Genomic DNA, 21223 nt, shown 5'->3' on the forward strand with positions numbered 1-21223 from the left:
TAACTAATGTACCTCTCAAGGATATGTCAATGGAGAGGGTGATAGTAGAGGAATTTGGAGAATCAAAGGATGAAGATTATGGATGAGTCAATCTTGTTTTTCTCTAGGGTTTCTCTCTCAAAATTCTCTCTAAAAGCTCTTTACATTTCATGGGTATAAAGGTATTTATAGTAGGGTGAATGAGGAGTGTGAAGAGTCAGTTACAACCAAACAGGACATGCTAGCGACTCAAGCTCGCGACTGGAACGAGCTAGGAGTTTGAGTCGCGAGCTAACTGCCTGGCCAGACTAGAGGTTTTGTCTTGTAGTGCAACAGCTAGCGTGACCTTTCACCTCCCCTTGCATGCTTCACACGTGTACCATTCTGGCGACTCGCCAGACGCGAGATCCAGTTGCGAGGCTCTTTTTGAGTGCACACTCTTGAGCTTTTCTTCACACTCTCTCACACACTACCCTTGCATGATTCTCACATAAATACAAGGTTTTTAAATGTTGAATTATAAGCAAATTTGGCACGGAATAAAGCCAACAAAATGATTGAATAAATTCAACCTTACAACTTATAACAAGGGAAATAAAAAAACTTATATTTTAGAGAGGTTAGGGTGTCATACAATCTAACATTTATATCAAAATCCCTGTGTTTAAAAAAGTATAGATCGCTAAAAGACTTGTAGCTTAATTGACATATTTTAGTGTTTCTAATAGAGATGTTTAGGATTCAAATTCCTTCATCAACTATTAATTTATCTAAAAAAAAGTGTTAATCAATATGTGTCTTTAGGTTGTAAAAGTTTTAAAAGAGATGGTTTAAAGGAAGGGAGAGAATAATATTGCCCATTAACCTCCAATAACACCCCCACCCCCCCCCCCCAAAAAAAAAAAAGCATCCAAATGAGTTATGTACCAAATATAATATTAGAAATTATGTCTTAATTTTATTGTTTTAATTTAAGAGTTATGTATAAGTACCAAATATAATATTAGAAATTATATCTTAATTTTACTTGAATCAATTGCACTATTTTGAATATTTATTTAGATAGAATTAATTTAATATTAAAAATTATTAAATGGAGTATGACTTTAGAGTTCAACAAAATTCCTTTCACAATATTGCTTCCTAGGTAGATACTTTCATAAGTTCATGGAAGGGAATAAGAAGCCTTGAACTATCCATTTCCTCTATTTTTTTTTTTTTTTTAATTTGCATATTAGTTAGTCAATATTTCTTGTTTGTTATTTTTTTTTGGCGTTATATAATAAATAAATTAAATAGTGTACTTATAAAGATGAGGTTTTGGTCACTAAAATAGAAAAATAAGAAGAAGAAAGAGGTTTATATAAGAGGTTGAAAGACATAATTTCTGTGCATTATAAACGTATGGACAATAACTTGATAGAATATGTTAGATTTTGTATAATGTTGGTATGTGCATTCCTCAAAATAGTGTATAAAAATAAATAAATAAATTATATATATATATATATAAAGTGCCAAGGGTGACTTTGGTGCTTTAAAGAAAACCCTAATTTGTTAAATAAAAATGACCTTTTATTTGTTCTCTTGAATAAGTGAAAAAGAAAAGATAGTACTTTTAAAATCTTGTTGTTCCTTCATCCTTAACCCCAATCCCTAAAGATAGTAATTTTAAAAAGATGTAATCAACCATGGTTGATATTAATATGACTCAACTTTTCTTCTTATGATTTTTGCCTGTACCAAGGATTGGATTGCCATTGGTATTTCTAGTTGCCACTTACTGCATGAATGATTTGGAACCCAACAACAATTTCCAAAAAGAAAAAAGAAACAGTAGTTGATTTTGATTAGTAGAAGTTAAAATCATGCTGATTGGAATCAAAGATTCAATTGATGAATTTAAAATTATAAAGATTTTAATTCTCCTCATGATTTAATAAAACAATCACAATAAAAAGAAATATGAACAATATAAATTAAAGAAGAAATAATTAACTCATGAATGCTCATGGTCTAGCTTACAATTGAACATGCTCCAAAATGGAAACCAATTCAGACAAAAAATAAAATCAGGATAGCAAGTTTAGCTCCAGAAATATTACAAAATTTGGGATAGGAAATTTTTTGTAGATGACTCTAAAAAGATAAGGATCAAGTCGTAATATTATATTGTAGTCCTAATAATGCTAGTAGATTAATAACTACATTTAGAATATCCCTCTCTTACAGAATTGAAGTGCAAGAACATTGATAGTAGATGAATTTCCATTAAGCTATTAACAGATGTGCCTCAGCATCCGCTCGCACCATTAGGAGATAGCTATTAACTTCATATCTGCTTGACATGAATGTTTGCAAAATGCTTGGACCTGGAATGTAACCATGAGACAAGTACATAGAATCAATCATCTAAAAAGTACTTGATGGAGTTGCTTCTAATTAATATCTACCTCACTATTTATTTGCAACTCTATAGCAGAAGAATGCAGGCCCTTCTCAGATTGTCAAGGTGACAAATTCACAATCAAAGTCTCAAGCTCTCCTTTCTCTATGATAATTCTATTTTGATCACCATGTAGATAATGGATAGGCCACGACAGTTGTGCCCGGTTCACCATCACTCTGTTCAGTGCATCTTGAATTATTTGTCCAAATTCAGCTTTGAGTGTATTTGTAGCCTTATTTAAAGCAGTATCTTGGACATCTAATGGCTACCCGTTTCTTCTACATGCTGGATAATTGGAATTCTCATAGTATTACCATGATATGATAGTCCTGCATTTTATTTGACAAAAACTAAATCAAGCAGTATAGTCCAATGAGTCTGTAAGACTCACAAGCAAATGCTAAACTCCAAAACAAAAATTTATAATCCTACATTTATCAATTATAGAGAGGAAAAGGATTGAAATAATAATGCTTCCAATTTTGCTTTATCCTTTGAAATCTATTAAATGTTGTTTTACTCTAAAGTAGCTCAATTGACTTAATAACTTGGAGCATTAAGAACTTTCGAATGATGAGTTTAGGAGAATATTTTGCGGTACTAACCTGTTGGAAGCCACTAACAAAGCTTTGCACATTTGCAACTTTGATGCAGCTTTGCTTTCCAACTCTTTTGCATTTCCTTCTTTCTCATATGCAGTGTTGGCATAGACAAGTCATTGGACAAAACTGATTCTTGACTGACAAGACCAATCTACCAACTCATCCACTTCAATTTAACCTTTCAATTTTCAATTCCATCAGGTGACCTGACACAATTTGAAAATAAAATTTTACCATTGCCAAAATGAATGGCAAAGCAGCTGAGGCCTTGGAAAACCTGAATATCTTACATAGATGGATATCTAAAGCTTACAACATGAAGCTTAGTTTTTCCCTTTGGAAGATTCGTTTTATCTTGGACTTAGGTCTAAATTTAACTTTGAATCAATCATTTCTAATAAGGAAGCATCAACAGCTTTGTCTTTTGCTACTTAAGTCTATGTTTTTAGACAAGGTCAAACAGTAATGCTGAAAGTATTAGCATTGTCTTTTGAACTTTTAGTCAATTGAGTTCATGTAAAAGTTTGGGAGGAAAAAAGAAAAACTTTCAATATCTAGGTCAAATGATATACAATGCTGCTATGGTTAACAAAGACTAGTTTACAAAAAATAAAATTACTGGTTGAGACATATGTGAAAATGCCTCAAGATGTGATTAAAAAGAATATGGTATGACTATAATTTTAACATTCTTTTTCAAACATATTGTCATTCTTGATCATGCTCAAATGATAAGAAACCAAAACAATAATTTGTGTACCTTCATGTCCAATGCATCTTGCAATATTGATCTCAAAACCAACATCAAATGCACTTTTAGCTTCATTTAAGAGTTAAAATCCTTGTGTGTTTAGTAATTGCTCTTGCTATGGAAGTTGTTTGCTTCTGTCCACAGGACAAATGAGTATTGTGCTTCACCACCTGTGGAGTCCACTCAGCTGCAAATTCCGAAATTACAAATGACTATAATTTAGATGATTATCAAAATGAAAGGATCATCTAAAGTATAGTCATGGACCAGAAGTTAGAACCTCATGCAATCTATCAGTAAAAGAACAGCATAGGCAAGTTGAGGTTCAGCTCTTATTTCTTCAATTCTTGCCCCACCTTTCCATATGCAATATTATATTTGATGGTGGATGCAAAGAACAAAGGTTCTTGGCTGAAAATTTTTGAGATTAATATTATCCATAAGAGCTTTACCCACCTGAAGATCATAGTATCACTTTGGAGAACTGATAGCTATTGACTTCCTGCTTTTGCCTTTTCCAACCAAAGCTCAAGTTTTGCTAGCTAGAAAAAAGAAATAAAATCAATTAAATATATTTGCTCCTATTGCACCATAAGCATCAATGTCTAACTTCCTCTTACTGGTTTTATACATCTTAAAGTTTGTAGTTTCATCCAGCAGAAAATGAACTTGTGTAGGAAGACACCAGGCCTAGAGACCTGAAACATCCTTGTGGTAAGAAAAAGAGGAAAAAAGGCATAATACTTGCACACATATTCATTAAGGATGTTAAGCACCTAAAGTATCTAATATTTTTTTTTTTCAATTTTTTGCTATTGCTACATATATAACTTTGGAATAAACTCTATTTGAAGAAAAGGCATTATCAGATATAATAAAAATCAGCAATACTTCAAAAAAAATAATAATTATAATTGATAAATTTATAGAGGACTGAGTTTAAAATGGAATGAATGAACCTGTAGAAGTATTAGGAGTTTTAGATCCTTATGGTCTTAGTTTCTATCTCTAGGATCCGAGCAGTCACATGGATTCATGTAATGTGTGAACCTCGCCCATTAATGCCTGGCATTTGTCTGATAAGTGAGAGAGAGATGTACAATAATGCCTTGTTGACTAAAAGAAAATGAATTCATTATTACAAGAAAGTATTCACTGTAGTTTATTTTTTATTTCTTTTTCCTCCTACATATTTTTCTGTAACAAAATGGAGCATAAATTTAAATAATCCATCACTAAAATTGTTGATGCTAACTTGAAATGTCAATATTTTGTGTTAATCCAATCTAAAAGTGGCTCATTAGGGGGTCTAGTGAAAAGGGGATGATTACCCAAATACCGCATTAGGGGGCACCTCTTCCAGCTCCGCCTCTTTCCTTGGTATCCTTAATGAGGACCAAAACTAGATTCGGTTTAGAACTCCCTTATTGGACTCTATTGCAGAATAAGATTTTTTAAAGCAGAGAGAGGGTCCAGTGAAAACGGGATGATCCACATGCCAAAATTTAAAATCAAGACAAAAAGGAACTAGGATGACTTAAAAGCAGTTGAATCCTTTTTAAACATGATAGGAGCATTTCTCTCACAAAAACCTACAGATACTCCCCTTACCTGTGTCCTGTCATTTGAACTTTGAGCTCATTTTGATCTTTGAGATCATTACAAGCCCATTGTACTATATACTATAGTTGCCAGCTTTGAATTTCCAACCAAATTATCATTTTGCCTTTGAAAAGATCAACAAATCAAGCCAAATACATCATCTCCTCGGCACACTTTTGAATAAAAACTGCAAGTAACATTTTTCCTTTAAGTAAAAGGAAGTTGGTAAAGCTAAAAAATAAGAACTAATATATTTTACATATTTTTTCATCTCATATAAATGCTAAGAGGACATATTATGATAATGAAAGTAATGAGATACAATTTCCAGCTTGTCAACTTACAGCATGTTGCAGGAGAATCCTTATAATTATTGAAAAGAAAAAATAGCATTGACATTTGAAAAAAAAATTTACAGAACAAACAAGATTACAATATATCTTTCTATGAAGGTCTAGGTTAATGTCTTAATGATTGACATACGTACCTAAAGAAGTCTTGACATACATACCTAAAGAAGTCAAAGTAGCAACAAATTATGAATCTGTTTCTCACTAATACAGTTTCACTGTCAACTGAAAGGGAGCTAGCTTATGCCAGATCTCTCTTGTTTGACTTTTCCATCTTAGCAACAAATTGAGTCACTCAATAATACTTGATCTCTTTAAAGAAGCGAGGCTATCATAATAAAGCATATTGCAGAATGCCCCTTGATTCCCCCAACCATCTCCTGAATTGCTGCTTGTCTCTACATTTCCCTCTGATAATCAAAAAACCAAGTGAATAAACTTGAAAATAGCTCAAAACGTTTCAATAAACACATTGAATTCAATCCATGAACACCACAGAAATTAACAAAAGATAATTGCCACCACCATTGTCATTAACAGCTGTACGCTAACATTAAGCTTGATTTAGATTGGAAAAGCCAACAAAAGATAGAAAAAACCAGGATTTAAACCCAACAAAAATCTGAGATAGGCAATAAGTATATATTACTATCAATATGAGAAAGATCGTGTAGTAGAGATCATTTTATAATCCAAATAATAAGTTGTAAAGTATTGATTTAGCCAGCATATTTTTCCATATCATATGTGAGAAATCAAATTCAAGATGAATGATTATCATATTAAAGTAAAGAAATGTGGAATAATTACCAATGATGCTCATTCTTTTTAAGAAGGAAGTCTGTCATATCCAAGCACATTGTGGAATCCCCATGATTTCCACACCCTTCTCATGAATTGCTGCTTTTTCCTACATTTCACAAGTGACTATCCACTGCATTTAGGTTGTGGCTATCTACTACGTATTTGCCTAACATGTGACCAAAATGTTTGCTAAATGCCTACATATTAAAGGGAATCATTGGAGAAATTGCACGTTATTAGTATCAATCATCTAAAGAGAGAAATTTTTTTTTGATAAAGTTAGATAGTTAGTTTCCCCTGACATACCCTTCTAAAACTGTTGGGTTGGCAAGCTCACAGCTCTAGGGGATGATATTGGTTGCTCTTGTCATCCAACATGAGAAAGTTTAGAACTCAAAATAACTTGTAAACTAACAAACTGAATTGTGGCACTCAAACTTTTTATGGAATAATGATGGATCCTTCAAAATTCAATTTCAGCCTTAGGGATATAAGCTGTCTCGGGTCATTCTGGAGCATTTTCACGTGGCATCATTCAATAAGTACCATTATGGATTTCAAAATCTAAGCTCCTCTTTTCAAATTAGAATTTTGCGGGATGCTTTTCAAGTTTGACTATAAAAAAGAAGTTAGGATTGTATAATTATTCCTGAAATATATCATGTCTACAATAAATCTAAGCTGTGTTTTGATGCAAACTATTCTATTAAATAAAAGTTATGGTAAATCTCATGTACTTAAATATGCAGAATCATCAATTAAACCATTAAGTTCTTAAAATCTTTGAGCTCACCTCTCACAAAAGAAGTGAAAAGAACCACTACCAAAGACCACTTTTACATATTTGATCTTCATTTCATATATTTTACAATGAAATGAGATGTAAGAAGATAGCCCTGGATACCCAAATAGATTGACATATAGTTTAATGTCAAGCAGGTACTTGTTTGGAGAAGAAAAAAACATAGAAAACAGGAGAAAAATGGACTTTTGGAGAGTGATTTATTAACAGGTTTCAAATTTCTTGAAAGGTCAAGAAACCTAATATATGATTAATGACTTACCCTTTATTTGGGTCACTAGAAGCTTCTAAGAGCCAAAGTAACCAAAATTCATTACAAGCCAGAGATTGTTAGAGAAGTTGCATTATAAATGAAGATGATCGATGCCTAAAGCACACATTTAAAAATGAGGCATCTAGGTCTATTGCCAATACTTGTGTCTATATGGATAAGAGTAGTAATAAACAGACACTGGATCCCTACTTTCATCATAAACTATTAAGTGTTATTTAAGAATCTACCGTAGTGAAATCCTATTCTTTATTTTTGTCCTCTTCAAACAAAGAATGATAATGTAAAAGTAAATAAAAGACTAGTATTTGTTTACCTCTGTAACATTCGAATTCAAGGAGAAAGCCAATAAGCAATCACTTGTCCTTTATCCAAGTGTTGCTACCTTGAATATCAACTTATGATCTAAATCCAACGCAAGCTAAGCAAGCCAAAAAAAGATAGGAAAGAAACATTAGTGATTCTAGTATGAAACAACTCTTACTCGAGCAATCCATAAAAAAACATAAACCATATTTTTTATTCAATTGTAGAAATAAAAACATGGTGGAGCATATAATCGAAGCATAAAAAATACCTACACAAGCTAATTCTGTTGCTAGATATACTTCTCCCCGCAAATATTATCTCCTTATCACCAATTGATGATCCTCATCTGAAAAGATGAGAAGTGAAACACCCAAAATACATCACCATATCAACTTGGTTTGAGATAAAAAAAGAAACATAGGAAATAATTTCCATATGTGATCAAAGAATGTGAGAATGAAAATAATTACCATTGAGTTGTTGACTTGTTGAACCACTGCAATGCCCAAAAATTTTGGTAAAGAGCTGAGATTTAAGTTCATGTTTCTTCATACTTTCATTTTGTTCTGCATAATTACAAAAGAAGTGAAAAGAACCACTACCAAAGACCACTTTTACATATTTGATCTTCATTTCATATATTTTACAATGAAATGAGATGTAAGAAGATAGCCCTGGATACCCAAATAGATTGACATATAGTTTAATGTCAAGCAGGTTCTTGTTTGGAGAAGAAAAAAACATAGAAAACAGGAGAAAAATGGACTTTTGGAGAGTGATTTATTAACAGGTTTCAAATTTCTTGAAAGGTCAAGAAACCTAATATATGATTAATGACTTACCCTTTATTTGGGTCACTAGAAGCTTCTAAGAGCCAAAGTAACCAAAATTCATTACAAGCCAGAGATTGTTAGAGAAGTTGCATTATAAATGAAGATGATCGATGCCTAAAGCACACATTTAAAAATGAGGCATCTAGGTCTATTGCCAATACTTGTGTCTATATGGATAAGAGTAGTAATAAACAGACACTGGATCCCTACTTTCATCATAAACTATTAAGTGTTATTTAAGAATCTACCGTAGTGAAATCCTATTCTTTATTTTTGTCCTCTTCAAACAAAGAATGATAATGTAAAAGTAAATAAAAGACTAGTATTTGTTTACCTCTGTAACATTCGAATTCAAGGAGAAAGCCAATAAGCAACCACTTGTCCTTTATCCAAGTGTTGCTACCTTGAATATCAACTTATGATCTAAATCCAACGCAAGCTAAGCAAGCCAAAAAAAGATAGCAAAGAAACATTAGTGATTCTAGTATGAAACAACTCTTACTCGAGCAATCCATAAAAAAACATAAACCATATTTTTTATTCAATTGTAGAAATAAAAACATGGTGGAGCATATAATCGAAGCATAAAAAATACCTACACAAGCTAATTCTGTTGCCAGATATACTTCTCCCCGCAAATATTATCTCCTTATCACCAATTGATGATCCTCATCTGAAAAGATGAGAAGTGAAACACCCAAAATACATCACCATATCAACTTGGTTTGAGATAAAAAAAGAAACATAGGAAATAATTTCCATATGTGATCAAAGAATGTGAGAATGAAAATAATTACCATTGAGTTGTTGACTTGTTGAACCACTGCAATGCCCAAAAATTTTGGTAAAGAGCTGAGATTTAAGTTCATGTTTCTTCATACTTTCATTTTGTTCTGCATAATTGTTCAATAATTAGGAAAAAATTAGCTATACAATTAAAGAGGATGAAGAAGAAGAATTTTGTTTTTCATAATGAAATTCAATACCTCATTTTTCTTCTTTTGGCGGAGCTAGATCTCCTTTCAAGTTTTGGATGTGAGCAAGCCAATCCTCACTCTTGCAACCTTCCGCTAAAATGGGACAATCCAAAATCTCCAGTTTCTTTAAAGAAGTAAGGATAGGTAATGATGTCAAATTGGCGCAATGCAAAATCTCAAGTGATTGAAGAGATATGATGTTGCAGATCCACTTCGGAATTGTTGTCAAACTTGGACAATTTGAAATCGTGAGATGTTGCAGAGAGGTGGCCTGTTGAAGCCCCACTGGAAGAGAGGCCAATTTTGGATGATCATATAAACTTAGATACTGAAGCTTCCTCAGGCCTTGCCATTCCAACTCCATCCCAACCCCAATATAATTAGATAACGAAAGTTCTTGAAGTGCAGTGAGATGTTGTATAGATTGAAGGACATGACCATCACTGCCTTTTATCAAAATAATACGCAAAGATTTTAATTTGGAGAGAGGGGTGAATAAGGTGGCAAGTGTTGAAGAAGAAGAATAACGAGTAGAAGAGGTTGACTCTGCTACTACTGCTGCTGTTATGTTTTCTTGAGATGCCATACTTATCATTCCCATCGATATTGTTTGCTCCAATGGCATCAAATTAGAGTTTTCCAGATCTAGTTCTTCAAGATAAGGAAATAAAGGCATAGAAGATAGTTCAGGGCAACCATAAATGTGTAGAGTAGAAAGACGAGAAAATGAAGGCAGAGAATGATTCTTTGCTTCTATTATCGATATTTCACCATAATTATCGTTGTCATCTTCATAATCCTTGATGGAGTCGCTCCTCCTCTTCCACCATCCCTTTAGATTAGGGCAATTCATAATTTTGAGTAACTCTAGGGGTGGAAGGTTAACACTCTTTGACATAAATGATATGTACTCAAGAGAAGGAACATCATTCAACCTAAGAGTTTTGAGAAAAGGAAATTGATGCAATGGAAGCACATCTTGGCAATTCTTCATTGAATATAGCGTAAGGCGCACAAGATTTTTGAGTGACGAAAGCCATCTTGGATATTTCACTCCCATGTAGCCATTTAATTCCAAAAGTTTAAGACTTTGGAATGGTTCTAAAGCTTCAAGTAACTTCTCATCATACCCAACATCCACTTCACTGACATCTTCTTTTATCCACTCTAATGCCATGCCTTCAAGGTTTCGTTTCTCTTTCATATTTGCAGCCTTATATTCTAATTCAGCATCTTTCTTGTGTGTAAGATTTTTAATTCTTATATTTTCTCTTAGCTGGTTTAATCCATGAAGTTCCTTCAACTCACCACCACATCTAGAGTCTGTACTTAACACATACTCAGCTAGTGACCGGAAATTAGTCAATTGCCCAAGTCCACGTGGCATATGAGTCAAGCTATTGCAATTATCAATGTTGAGATGCCTAAGATTGACTAATCTAGTAATATTTCTTGGCAATTCTATAAGTTTGACACAATAACCGAGATTCAATGTTTCCAAATTCTGCAACCTTGTAATGGAATTAGGAAGCATCTTTATGTAACGATTATTTGAAAGATTGAGATACCTTAAATGCTTCATCTTTCCAATAGAATGTGGCACACTCCTAATGCCAATACTATTCAAATCTAACTTGCGCAAGAACATAAATTTTGCAAAAAATGCATTACACATTGACTGGTTCACTACCATTTTTTCTGGATGCCAAGTTTGACATGGCAAAAGGAATGTTCTAATCCTCTTTGCTTCAAACAATGAGGCAGGAATTTGGGATAATGAGGCTAAATCAAAACCAATTGACACATGATGTGTTTTTTCACAAATTTTTTCACCATTTATGCCAAATGAGATGTTCTCCCGTCCCGCTACAGATATTGCCAAATCATGCATGAGGTCATGTATTTTGAAAATAGGTCTTGTGTTCCACCAATCTTCTTTATCTTCTTGAAAGAATGATCTCCAAAGTAATTCCATGAAATGCTCATGGCCAACATCTTCTACGCATTGGTTTTGACCTGATAGCTTAATGAACCCTTGTGCCATCCATATCCTAATCAATTCTTGTTTTTCAAATTGGTAATCCTTTGGAAATAAACTACAATAAGCAAAACATTGTTTCAAATGTGATGGTAGATGATCATAACTTAACTTAAGTGTTGGTATGATATCATTTTCCTTTTAATCTAATTTTGGAAATTCATTTTTCTTGAAGGACAACCATTCATCTTCTGAGATTTTAAAGTACAACAGGCTTCCTATAGTATTTATGGCGAGTGGAATTCCTCTACACTTACTAACAATTTCCATTCCAATTTCCTTAATTCTTAAATTTTCTGGTTCTTGTCCATTTTCAAATGCCTTTTGCTTAAATAAAGACCAAGACTCCTCTTCATTTAAACCCTTTAAAAAGTATGGTTCAATAGTTTTCGAAATCTTTGCAACCTTTTCCTCACGTGTAGTCACTAATATTCTACTACCTATTGCACCACCTTTAAGAAGTCCTTTTAAACCATCCCATTTTTTTGAATCATCATTCCACAAATCATCTAATACAAGTAAGTATTTCTTTCCATCAATTTCTTTATGAAGATCATTTATCATTGTGTTGATTTCAAGGCTTCCTAGTTTACTACCTTTTGCAGATTCTAGGATTTTCTCAACAATTGTTTTTAAATCAAAATCATCCGAAACACACACCCACAATTTTTTCTCAAAATAACTTTCAATTTCTTCGTCATTGAATACAAACTGAGCTAATGTGGTCTTGCCTAGTCCACCAATTCCAACTATAGGAAGGACTGCAACATTCTCTTCAATTTTGGAATCCAATAAACGTTCTATGATGACTTTCTTATCAACCTCTCTCCCAATAACATCTTCAGCACGTACAAAATGATGACTCTCTCTCCCCCTATTACTGCCTTGTGTTTCCCTAGGACGTGCCTCTAAGTGGAACTTCCTATCCGCTGCAATAGCATCTAGTCTCTCCCTAATTGACTTAAGCTTATGACCCATTTTAAGACCATATGCAAGTTGGTTCGATTTGGAAAAGAAGATGCGTACCTCTTTCGCTTTCTTATTCCGGGTCATCACTTCCCGCCGTAAAACTTCAGTGAAAAAGTCATCCAGCAAGTCATCCGCTTCAAAAAATACATCTTTCAGCCTTTCCACCCAATCCTTGATGGCATTGCTCAGCGCCTGGTGCTCCTCTGCATCCTGAAGCACAGCATTGATTGTTGTAACCGTGTTTTTGAGCTTTTGAAGCTCATCTTTGACACCCCAGATCAGTCCAATCTCTTTGAGAGCTAGGTTGCCCAGTTGGCCAACGATTCCCTCAGCTACATTGAAGAGAACTCCTTCCGCCATTTCTCACTTGAAATAGTTAAATGCAGGTAAGATATGAGAACAATTGTTTGAAAGTAGGATGACTTAGGCTGAGTGATTTGCTTGCCGGTTCTATTCTAAACTTCTAGTTTTTATAATGAACTAATGGTTATTTATGAGCATGTGTACGTAAGACGCTCATTTGATCACGTATCGCTATCTTTCCATTGCCGTAACCATAAGGGTGATTTGAACTTGGATATTTCTCTTAGAAATACAGTGACAATTGACCAACCGAACTCTTAGCTTATTAATTTCACGAACGAGAGAACCAAGTGGGGCATTGAAAACAGTTGAAGATTAAATGCTAGAATTAAGACAGTTAGGATGTGGTGGTGGTGGTTGCTGGTTTGTCCAACTTGGTTTGGTGTCAATCTCAGAATGGCTCTCGCCAGACCCCAGCCCTAACCAACTGTATGTGCATTGGTTAATTGGTAGCTCCCATTTAATTAACAAACATGAGTTGTAGCTTTGTAGGGTTTTTTGTAGGCTCTGGTAGCCTTTCACTTAATTAATGCAATTTACCGAACTCTTAGCTTATTAATTTCACGAACGAGAACCAAGTGGGGCATTGAAAATAGTTGAAGATTAAATGTTAGAATTAAGACAGTTAGGACGTGGTGGTGGTGGTTGCTGGTTTGTCCAACTTGGTTTGGTGTCAATCTCAGAATGGCTCTCGCCAGACCCAAGCCCTAACCAACTGTATGTGCATTGGTTAATTGGTAGCTCTCATTTAATTAACAAACATGAGTTGTAGCTTTGTAGGGTTTTTTGTAGGCTCTGGTAGCCTTTCACTTAATTAATGCAATTTATTTTTATGGGCTCAAGCACTGTAAACGTGGTCCATAATTTCATGCTCAATTGTCAATGTCATTAACTACTTTTATTTGTTCTGTAAATTTTCGTTAACTTTAATCCCACAGGTCTAATTAAGTAGAACTATCCTGTTCATCAAAAAAAAAAAAAAAAAAGTAGAACTATCCTTAGCTGTAGCGAATTTTGATGCGTCTAACCTTCAAGATTGCCCCGTTACATAAAAATAAAAAAGAGACACAGGAGGTTAACTGGTAACATGAAACTTTATATTAGTCACATGCATGGCATGATAGTTTAAGAAGAGAGAGTGTACATTGTCAATAATTTATGAACAAAAAAATAGAAAAGAATTATATAAATTTTAAGAACAAAAAACAAATGTTATGAAAATTTTAGGGACAAAAACAATTTTTTTTCCTCTATGTGTATACACAAAAGTATAAACGCAGAATTAAAAATAAGTTGACAAATATATTTCTTTTATTTTATAGCATTTGAACTTGAAAACATTGTGTTTTTCTAAGATTATGGGAATGATATGAATATTTTTAGATTATAAAAACATCAAATTATATTTTTGAGAAAATAAATATTTTTTTAGTTAAAATTTTGAGAAAAATATTTTTTTCCCTAGGGTTTGTTAATAGATCAATCCCCCAATTATTTTTTGGTGGAAGGTGCCGCATCAATCCCCAACATTTTAACTAAAAAATATTTATTTTCTCAAAACCATAGGTGTAAAGGTTGATTTATTTAATCATTTGTTGGCTTTATTTTGTGCCAAATTTGCTTGTAATTTGGCAATTAGATACCATGTATTTAGGTGGGATTCATGTAAAGGTAGTGTGTGAAAGAGTGTGAAGAAATCTCAGAAGTGTGCAATTCAAGGGAGTCTCACAACTGGATCTCGAGACTGGCTCATGACTGGCAAGTCGCCAAAATGGCACACGTGTGAAGCATGCAAGGGAGCTGAAGGGTCACGCCAGCTGTTGCACTATAGGACAAAACTTCCAGTCTAACCAAGTAGTTAGCTCGCGACTCAAACTCGCGACTCATTCTAGTAGCGAGCTCGAGTCGCCAGAATGCCCTGTTTGTTACAAAATGACTTTCCGCATTCCTCATACACCCTACTATGAATACCCTTATACCTACAAAATGTAGAGAGATTCTAGAAAGAATTTTGAGAGAGAAACCCTAGAGAAAAACAAAATTGACTCATCCACAATTTTTATCCTTTGATTCTCTAAATTCCTCTACTCTCACCCTTTCCATTGACATAGCCTTGAGATGTACATTTAGCCAAATCCTTATCTCACCATACTCATATCAATGATGAGGTATTTTGGTTCTTAGGAAGCAGTCAGAAGGGACCAATTCATTTGGTTGACGCAATGGGCTATTGCGGGATTTGATAAGCTAGAGAAGACAAGGTTTGGAATAATCCTGTTGGAGTAATAAGCTAGGAGGACTTAGGTGCACTGGGTAGATTAGGCTTGGAGGGTCTTCTGCTATTCATGTATCCCAACTTTATTCTCTAGTGGATTATTGACTGCTTAGAGGGCGACGAAGAGGTTTTTCGCCAAGTACTTCAGTTTCCTCTTCGAGAATACATCACCGTGTTATCTTTGTGTTTGCATATCTCTTCCCTTTCTCTTTACCTTTTAATTGCTGCTGTGGTTGTGATTAATTATGGTTTAGAGTGTTTTATCAATTTGAGTTTAGCTTATATTCATCATTCCACACATATATTGTTTGTGTATAAGCTTGTATTGGTAATTTTATATTTACGGGTCTAAACGTTCATAGGTGTTTTACACACTATTTAAACTTTCAATAGGGAATCAATTTAGCATGCTTGACTCATTCAAATTAATTAAAGATCTAGTTAATGAGTTTCAAAGTATATTGGTTAAGGTTAAGGTTTTTTTTTTGGCAATCAATTTTTTTTTTTCAAGGGAGTCACACAACATTCTTATAATTTTTTTTTTTTTTAAAGATAAAAAAAGGCAGATCTTCTTTTTGAGTAGTTTAAAGATCGGAGGAAATATCATGCGTGATATAGATACTCCTCTACACGAAAGTTCTAACTTTCAGTTAAAAGAAATATTTGTTAATTAGCTTTTACTACCTTTCAATGCAGTTGGACTCACTCAATTCTTCCTTAACAAGTGCAATAGAAAACCCATTAACAAAAACATTCAATTAATTATATATCTAATTTTTTGGGCTTACTTTAAAAATGGTCTATAATTTCATACTACTCGTCACTCTAGAAACGGTCTATACTTGCATTCAATTACTCAACTAAAACCAATGACAATACCAAAACCACTCCATATGGCCATTCGTCCTAGGGTCTTTGAATTTAAAGCCCATTATTAGCATTGTCTGGGTCTCTAATACGAATTAAAATTTTACAGCTATTATTCCCAACTGTCCGCATAATTTATGTTGGGAAAAACTCTTTATAACTGTGAATAAATTTCAGCAAATATAAAGGAAACACAACCACACAAGAACACAAAGATTTACATGGAAACCCTTTCTCCTTGAAGGGAAAAACTACGGGACAAACTCTAAAAAATTTCACTATATTAAATAGAGATTACAACACTTAGAGATACTATTAGGACATATGTAGTTCACTTGTTAAGAACATATGTCATTCTTTTATGTAATTGGCTAATCCTTTGACAAAACGCACTTTACTTGTATTTGGGTAAATCTAGGATGTGTTTAATACTTCAAGAAACCTTGTTTCAAGTTCAAGTGTTAAAGTCATGCAAGTCTGTCCAAGAATCAAGTGAGAAAGTGCTGAAATTTAAAGCTCGATAGCTGCTCGACACCTGGCTATTTGTCGAGCTCTTCAGCTGATTCTTATCGCAATCTCAATAGCTTCTCGACAGTTGATCGATCAATCAAGAAAGCTTCTGTCCCCTCGAAACCTTCTCGACACCTCCTCGACAGCTGTATCTGTCGAGCCTCATTAAACCTCGACACCTGCTATCTATCGAGATTATGAAAATTAGAATTTTCAGATCTGATTTTTGGGCTAGGCTTTTGTATTTGTGTAGGATTTCTTTTCTCACAACCCTAGACCTATATAAGGCTTATTTTAGAAGCTGTCACATAAAAGAATATAAGGAGAACATATGCAAAAGGTGACTAATGTCTTATTCTCTCTAAAAGAAGCTACTGCGTCTTTTATGCCTCAGGGTTTTATAACCAAGTGCTTATTGATCTTCATTGTTGATGAAGTGAAGAACTTTGCAGCCAACAATCTTCTTCTAATTGGTTATTGAAGTCGCGTACTGAGATCCGCACAATTGGTTAGTTACGTACTAGGATTTGTGCATCATCAAAGGGTGGCATTCATATATTGAAGAGTTCAGAAGTTTTGAAGCGGTAGAAAATTTCTACTATGAGTTCATCTACAGAGATTGTAGAGCCTAGGAACAAAGATTTTGTACTAGATCTAAAACTTCTCTTTACTATAGTGGATTGCTTTTCGGGAAGGTTTCTCGTCAGGCTTTTTACTGTGAAACTAGTTTGTTTTATTGATTTTTCTGGGTCATCATATCTTGTCTTATTTATTTTTCTGCTACATGATTTTGACATGATATTGATGTTTGTTTGTTTTTAACAAGTTTTATTCATAATTAATCTAATTAACAACTAGGGTTTAAAACTTGTTAATTCTATCAACCGGAGTCTAAATTTCCCAATAAGTGGTATCAGAGCGGGTTCACTCTGATTGGATTAATTTCCTGAGTGTGATCCTTGACCTCCGTTGTCATGGATCGTGGACAATCTCTTTTAATTCCTTCTTTATTTGATCGAACTAATTATGCGTACTGGAAAGTTCGTATGAAAGTTTTTTTGTAGGCTCTAGGTGAACAAGTATGGAAAACTGTTGAAGTTGGCTGGATTAAGCCAAAGGAAGCGCCAGTGGATTGGGATGATGCAACAATCGTAGTAGCAAATTTCAACAGTAGGGCCTTGAATGCTTTGTTTTGTGGGGTGACCAATGAGGAATTCAAAAGAATATCATCCACAGAAGTTGCCAAGGAAGCTTGGACTATCCTTGAGACCACCTATGAAGGCACCAAGGCAGTAAAGACTGTGAAGTTTCAAAGACTCATTAGTAGTTTTGAAGAAATAAGGATTGAGGAGGATGAGACCTTTGATGAGTTCTATGCTAAACTCAAGGATATTGTGAATTCTACATTCAACCTTGGAGAATGTATTGCAGAATCCAAAATTGTTAGAAAAATCCTTAGGTCTTTACCTAAAAGATTCCATGCCAAGATCACTGTCATTGAAGAAGCAAAGGACATTGATCAAATTCCTTTGACTGAGCTTGTAGTGAACCTTCAAACCTATGAGATGGGATTAGGCTCAATGAGAAAATGTGAAAAAAGTAGAAACTTGGCTCACAAGGGTATAGAGGAAGAGATTGAGGACTCTGAAGATGAAGATGATGATGAGGATGAGGATCTAACCTTCATAACTGATGAGATTATCAAGATTCTTCAGTTTAGGAAAAAAGATAAGGGCAAACCTCCTAGGAAATTTAAATCCTCTAAGAAGGGCAAGAATGAGAAACCCTTTATCCAATGCCATGAGTGCAAAGGTTTTGGCCATATGAGGATAGAGTGCCCAAACTACCTCATGAAGGAAAAGACCAAGGAGTCAAAAGATAAAGGGTTGGTTGTTACTTGGAGTGATACTGAGGATGACTCTTCTAATGAGTTTGTGGATGAATGTCGTCACATTATGGGCTTTACTGCCACAACCGATAAGGTGATTGTGGAGAGTGCTAGTGATAGTGAGGATTCTTCTGATGATGAAGTACCCAATAAGATGACCCTTCAAGAAGCCTATGATAAGCTATGCAATAAATTTATAAAATCTGAAAAGACTTCTCATCTTTGTAGAAAAGAGCTTAATGAGGTAAAAACTAAAAAGGCTAATCTGTTAGTTAAGTTAGATGAGACAACAAGGTCAGTTGAGACTCTTATTGTGAAGAACACCTCATCAGAAGAGAAGGTCAAGAATCTTGAGGTTGAGCTTAGTCAAGTTAGAACTCAAATAGAGAGGATCTCTAGTGCAAAACTTGATGAGGTATTAAGTGCTCAAAAACCTAGTTCTGATAAGACTGACTTAGGATATGTTGTTTCCTCCAGCCCCTCCTTTTCCACGGCTTCTGGATCAAAGACTATCTTTATGCCACAATTTGAAAAATGTAATAAAGGTATGAAATCCAAAACTAATCTGGCTAATTCCAAATCCTTTGTTAGATCTCATATTTGTCACTATTGTGGTGTTTCTGGACACATTCGTCCTAATTGCTTTAAGTTGTATTCTCATAAGCAATTGTCCAAACGGTCACAAGTTTTCTCTCAAGGAACTACACCTTTGTTTGGAGAGTTGTTAAAAGTCTTGAGCTTTTTAACTCAATTTTAGGAGAATTCTAATTCTTCTATGTCCTTTAATAGACATACTAGAACACATGTCTTTTCATCTTCACAGCCAAAGACTCGTGCTGTGTAGGTGAGAAAAGAGCCTAAGACTTAATTGTCTTTTTTGTTTGTCCTCTGTTTTAATTCTTTCTTTCTAAAGTAGGACACTTTTTACTTGATTTCTTATCTGCTTTTGGAACCATGTTTTCATGCATCTGCATTTTTCTATCATGCCTTCATGCATATGCATCTTTCTTTCTGCTTTCATGTTATTTATCTGTTTTTGTTCGGATGTTTAGTTTTTATTTTGTTTTGTTTTCAAAATAAAAATAAAAAAGGGAAAAATTAGAAAAAATACAAAAACAGTGTGTTTTATGTACATTGGTACTTGTGTACCTTGGATGGTCATTGAAACAAAGTTTTCTAAACTTTGTATCTTCTATAACTTAGATGAGCATTTTTATGCACAACTAAGCAAGTGAGCTTTGTGGCTCTTGTTTGTGATGAGTAAGATTAAGTTATCTCTTGAACTTGACACTCATATCACTCTTTTTGACGGGTAGGATTAGAAAATCCTAAGAGAAAGGCATAAATAATCATCTCACCACTGTTGCCCACCAATCATGAAAAGACACCTGTATGCTTCGGCATAGCAAAAGTGCAATGTCAATGACATTTGTGTGCTTCGACATAGCAAAATTGGAATGTCAAATATCATTGGATATTTCTTTTCTCTCTCTTATATACCCATGCATGATATGCTAAATAAAAGAAAAAAAATATGCAAAGAAAATAAAAAGCAAAAAGATCAAAAATGCTTTAAATATAATTGCAAGCGTGCATTCTAGGAGATGTGAGAGTTATAGAATGTACTTCAAAGGTGATAGTCCCCATCAAACAGTTATGATTGTGTGTGAGTTAAAGTGATTTTTCTCATATCTCAAATCGTCATAACATGTATACACTTATACAATATTTTGATGTTTTTCACACACAACACGCAATATTCTTTGCTACTCTTAATATATGTGCAAGTACAATGTGATTTGCCCATCACAAGGTTTATATGTGTTAATGTATACTCACTAAACTGTCTTGACTTGTTTTTGAAATATAATATTGGATAGACTTGTTTAGTGTGTGTGTGTAATGTTTGGGATCTATGTGCTTAACATTTTTTCTTGTTGAGAGATTTGTCTTTCACATGTTTTGCATCTTTCTATTATCTTGTCATCCATAGCAACTTGTTTCATTACAGTCATGCATTTATATGGATTTCTTTGTACCCCCTTGATCATCTTTATGTTTCTTGGGTGAAGCTTTCTAATTTCTTATACCCTTTGTCAATCATGATAGAAAGGGGGAGAAATTGTGGAAAATATGTGGTTTCTTTTTAAGATTCTACATGTTAGGGGAAGAAATACATGCCTCTGTAAGGGCGAGATGTGTTTCATCTTGTTAGGGGGAGTGCTTACCTCCTTCTTCTTGTACCTTGAGTCTTGTGACCATGTTTACATACATTGTGCTTATCTTTGTTATATGATATGATGTATGTTTTTTTCACCTACCTCTACATGTATTGTTTCTTTTCTCTCTTTATACACATACTTCTTATACTTGTATGCAATCTATTATTTCTGTTTCACACAAAGATGCCTTGATGAGTTTTGTTTAAAGTGTTCCAGAAATACAGGTTGTCGAAGTCTACTTGCCATAAACTCTCTTCTTGCAAAGTTTTTCAAGAGTCTGTGTTAGAATAGATTTTATTGTATTAAATAAGTGAATATGAGTTGAGTGATTTATGACTTCTTTCATATGTTCATTTGTTAGC

At 34.0% G+C, this 21223-nt stretch overlaps 2 protein-coding genes across 12 annotated transcripts; both read right to left on the bottom strand.

Moving 5' to 3' along the window:
• Window positions 1-1933: 1933 nt before the first annotated feature.
• Window positions 1934-11773, bottom strand: LOC111990644 (putative disease resistance protein RGA1). 11 transcript variants are annotated; one of them, XM_065767975.1, is made up of 13 exons: window positions 9739-11773; window positions 9550-9645; window positions 9352-9425; window positions 9087-9191; window positions 6544-6660; window positions 5895-6143; window positions 4741-5570; window positions 4413-4479; window positions 4238-4323; window positions 3791-4029; window positions 3034-3236; window positions 2433-2757; window positions 1934-2351 (listed from the first exon to the last, which is right to left on the bottom strand). In XM_065767975.1, the coding sequence occupies exon 1, from the start codon at window positions 11771-11773 to the stop codon at window positions 9740-9742; it is 2034 nt and encodes a 677-aa protein (XP_065624047.1). In that variant the 3' UTR covers window positions 1934-2351; window positions 2433-2757; window positions 3034-3236; window positions 3791-4029; window positions 4238-4323; window positions 4413-4479; window positions 4741-5570; window positions 5895-6143; window positions 6544-6660; window positions 9087-9191; window positions 9352-9425; window positions 9550-9645; window position 9739. The 11 variants fall into 11 exon arrangements, 8 of the variants coding, with proteins under 8 accessions (XP_065624047.1, XP_065624046.1, XP_065624045.1 ...); XM_065767974.1 differs by having other exon boundaries at window positions 4402-4479; XM_065767973.1 differs by having other exon boundaries at window positions 4238-4479.
• A 135-nt stretch (window positions 11774-11908) lies between these two features.
• On the bottom strand, window positions 11909-13096 carry LOC111990632 (putative disease resistance protein RGA3). The gene has a single exon (XM_024022416.2). The coding sequence runs from the start codon at window positions 13094-13096 to the stop codon at window positions 11909-11911; it is 1188 nt and encodes a 395-aa protein (XP_023878184.2).
• Window positions 13097-21223: the final 8127 nt, after the last annotated feature.

Source organism: Quercus suber, unplaced genomic scaffold (genome assembly GCF_002906115.3).
Source record: "Quercus suber isolate HL8 unplaced genomic scaffold, Cork oak 2.0 scaffold_871, whole genome shotgun sequence".
NCBI classification, from domain to species: Eukaryota; Viridiplantae; Streptophyta; class Magnoliopsida; order Fagales; family Fagaceae; genus Quercus; species Quercus suber.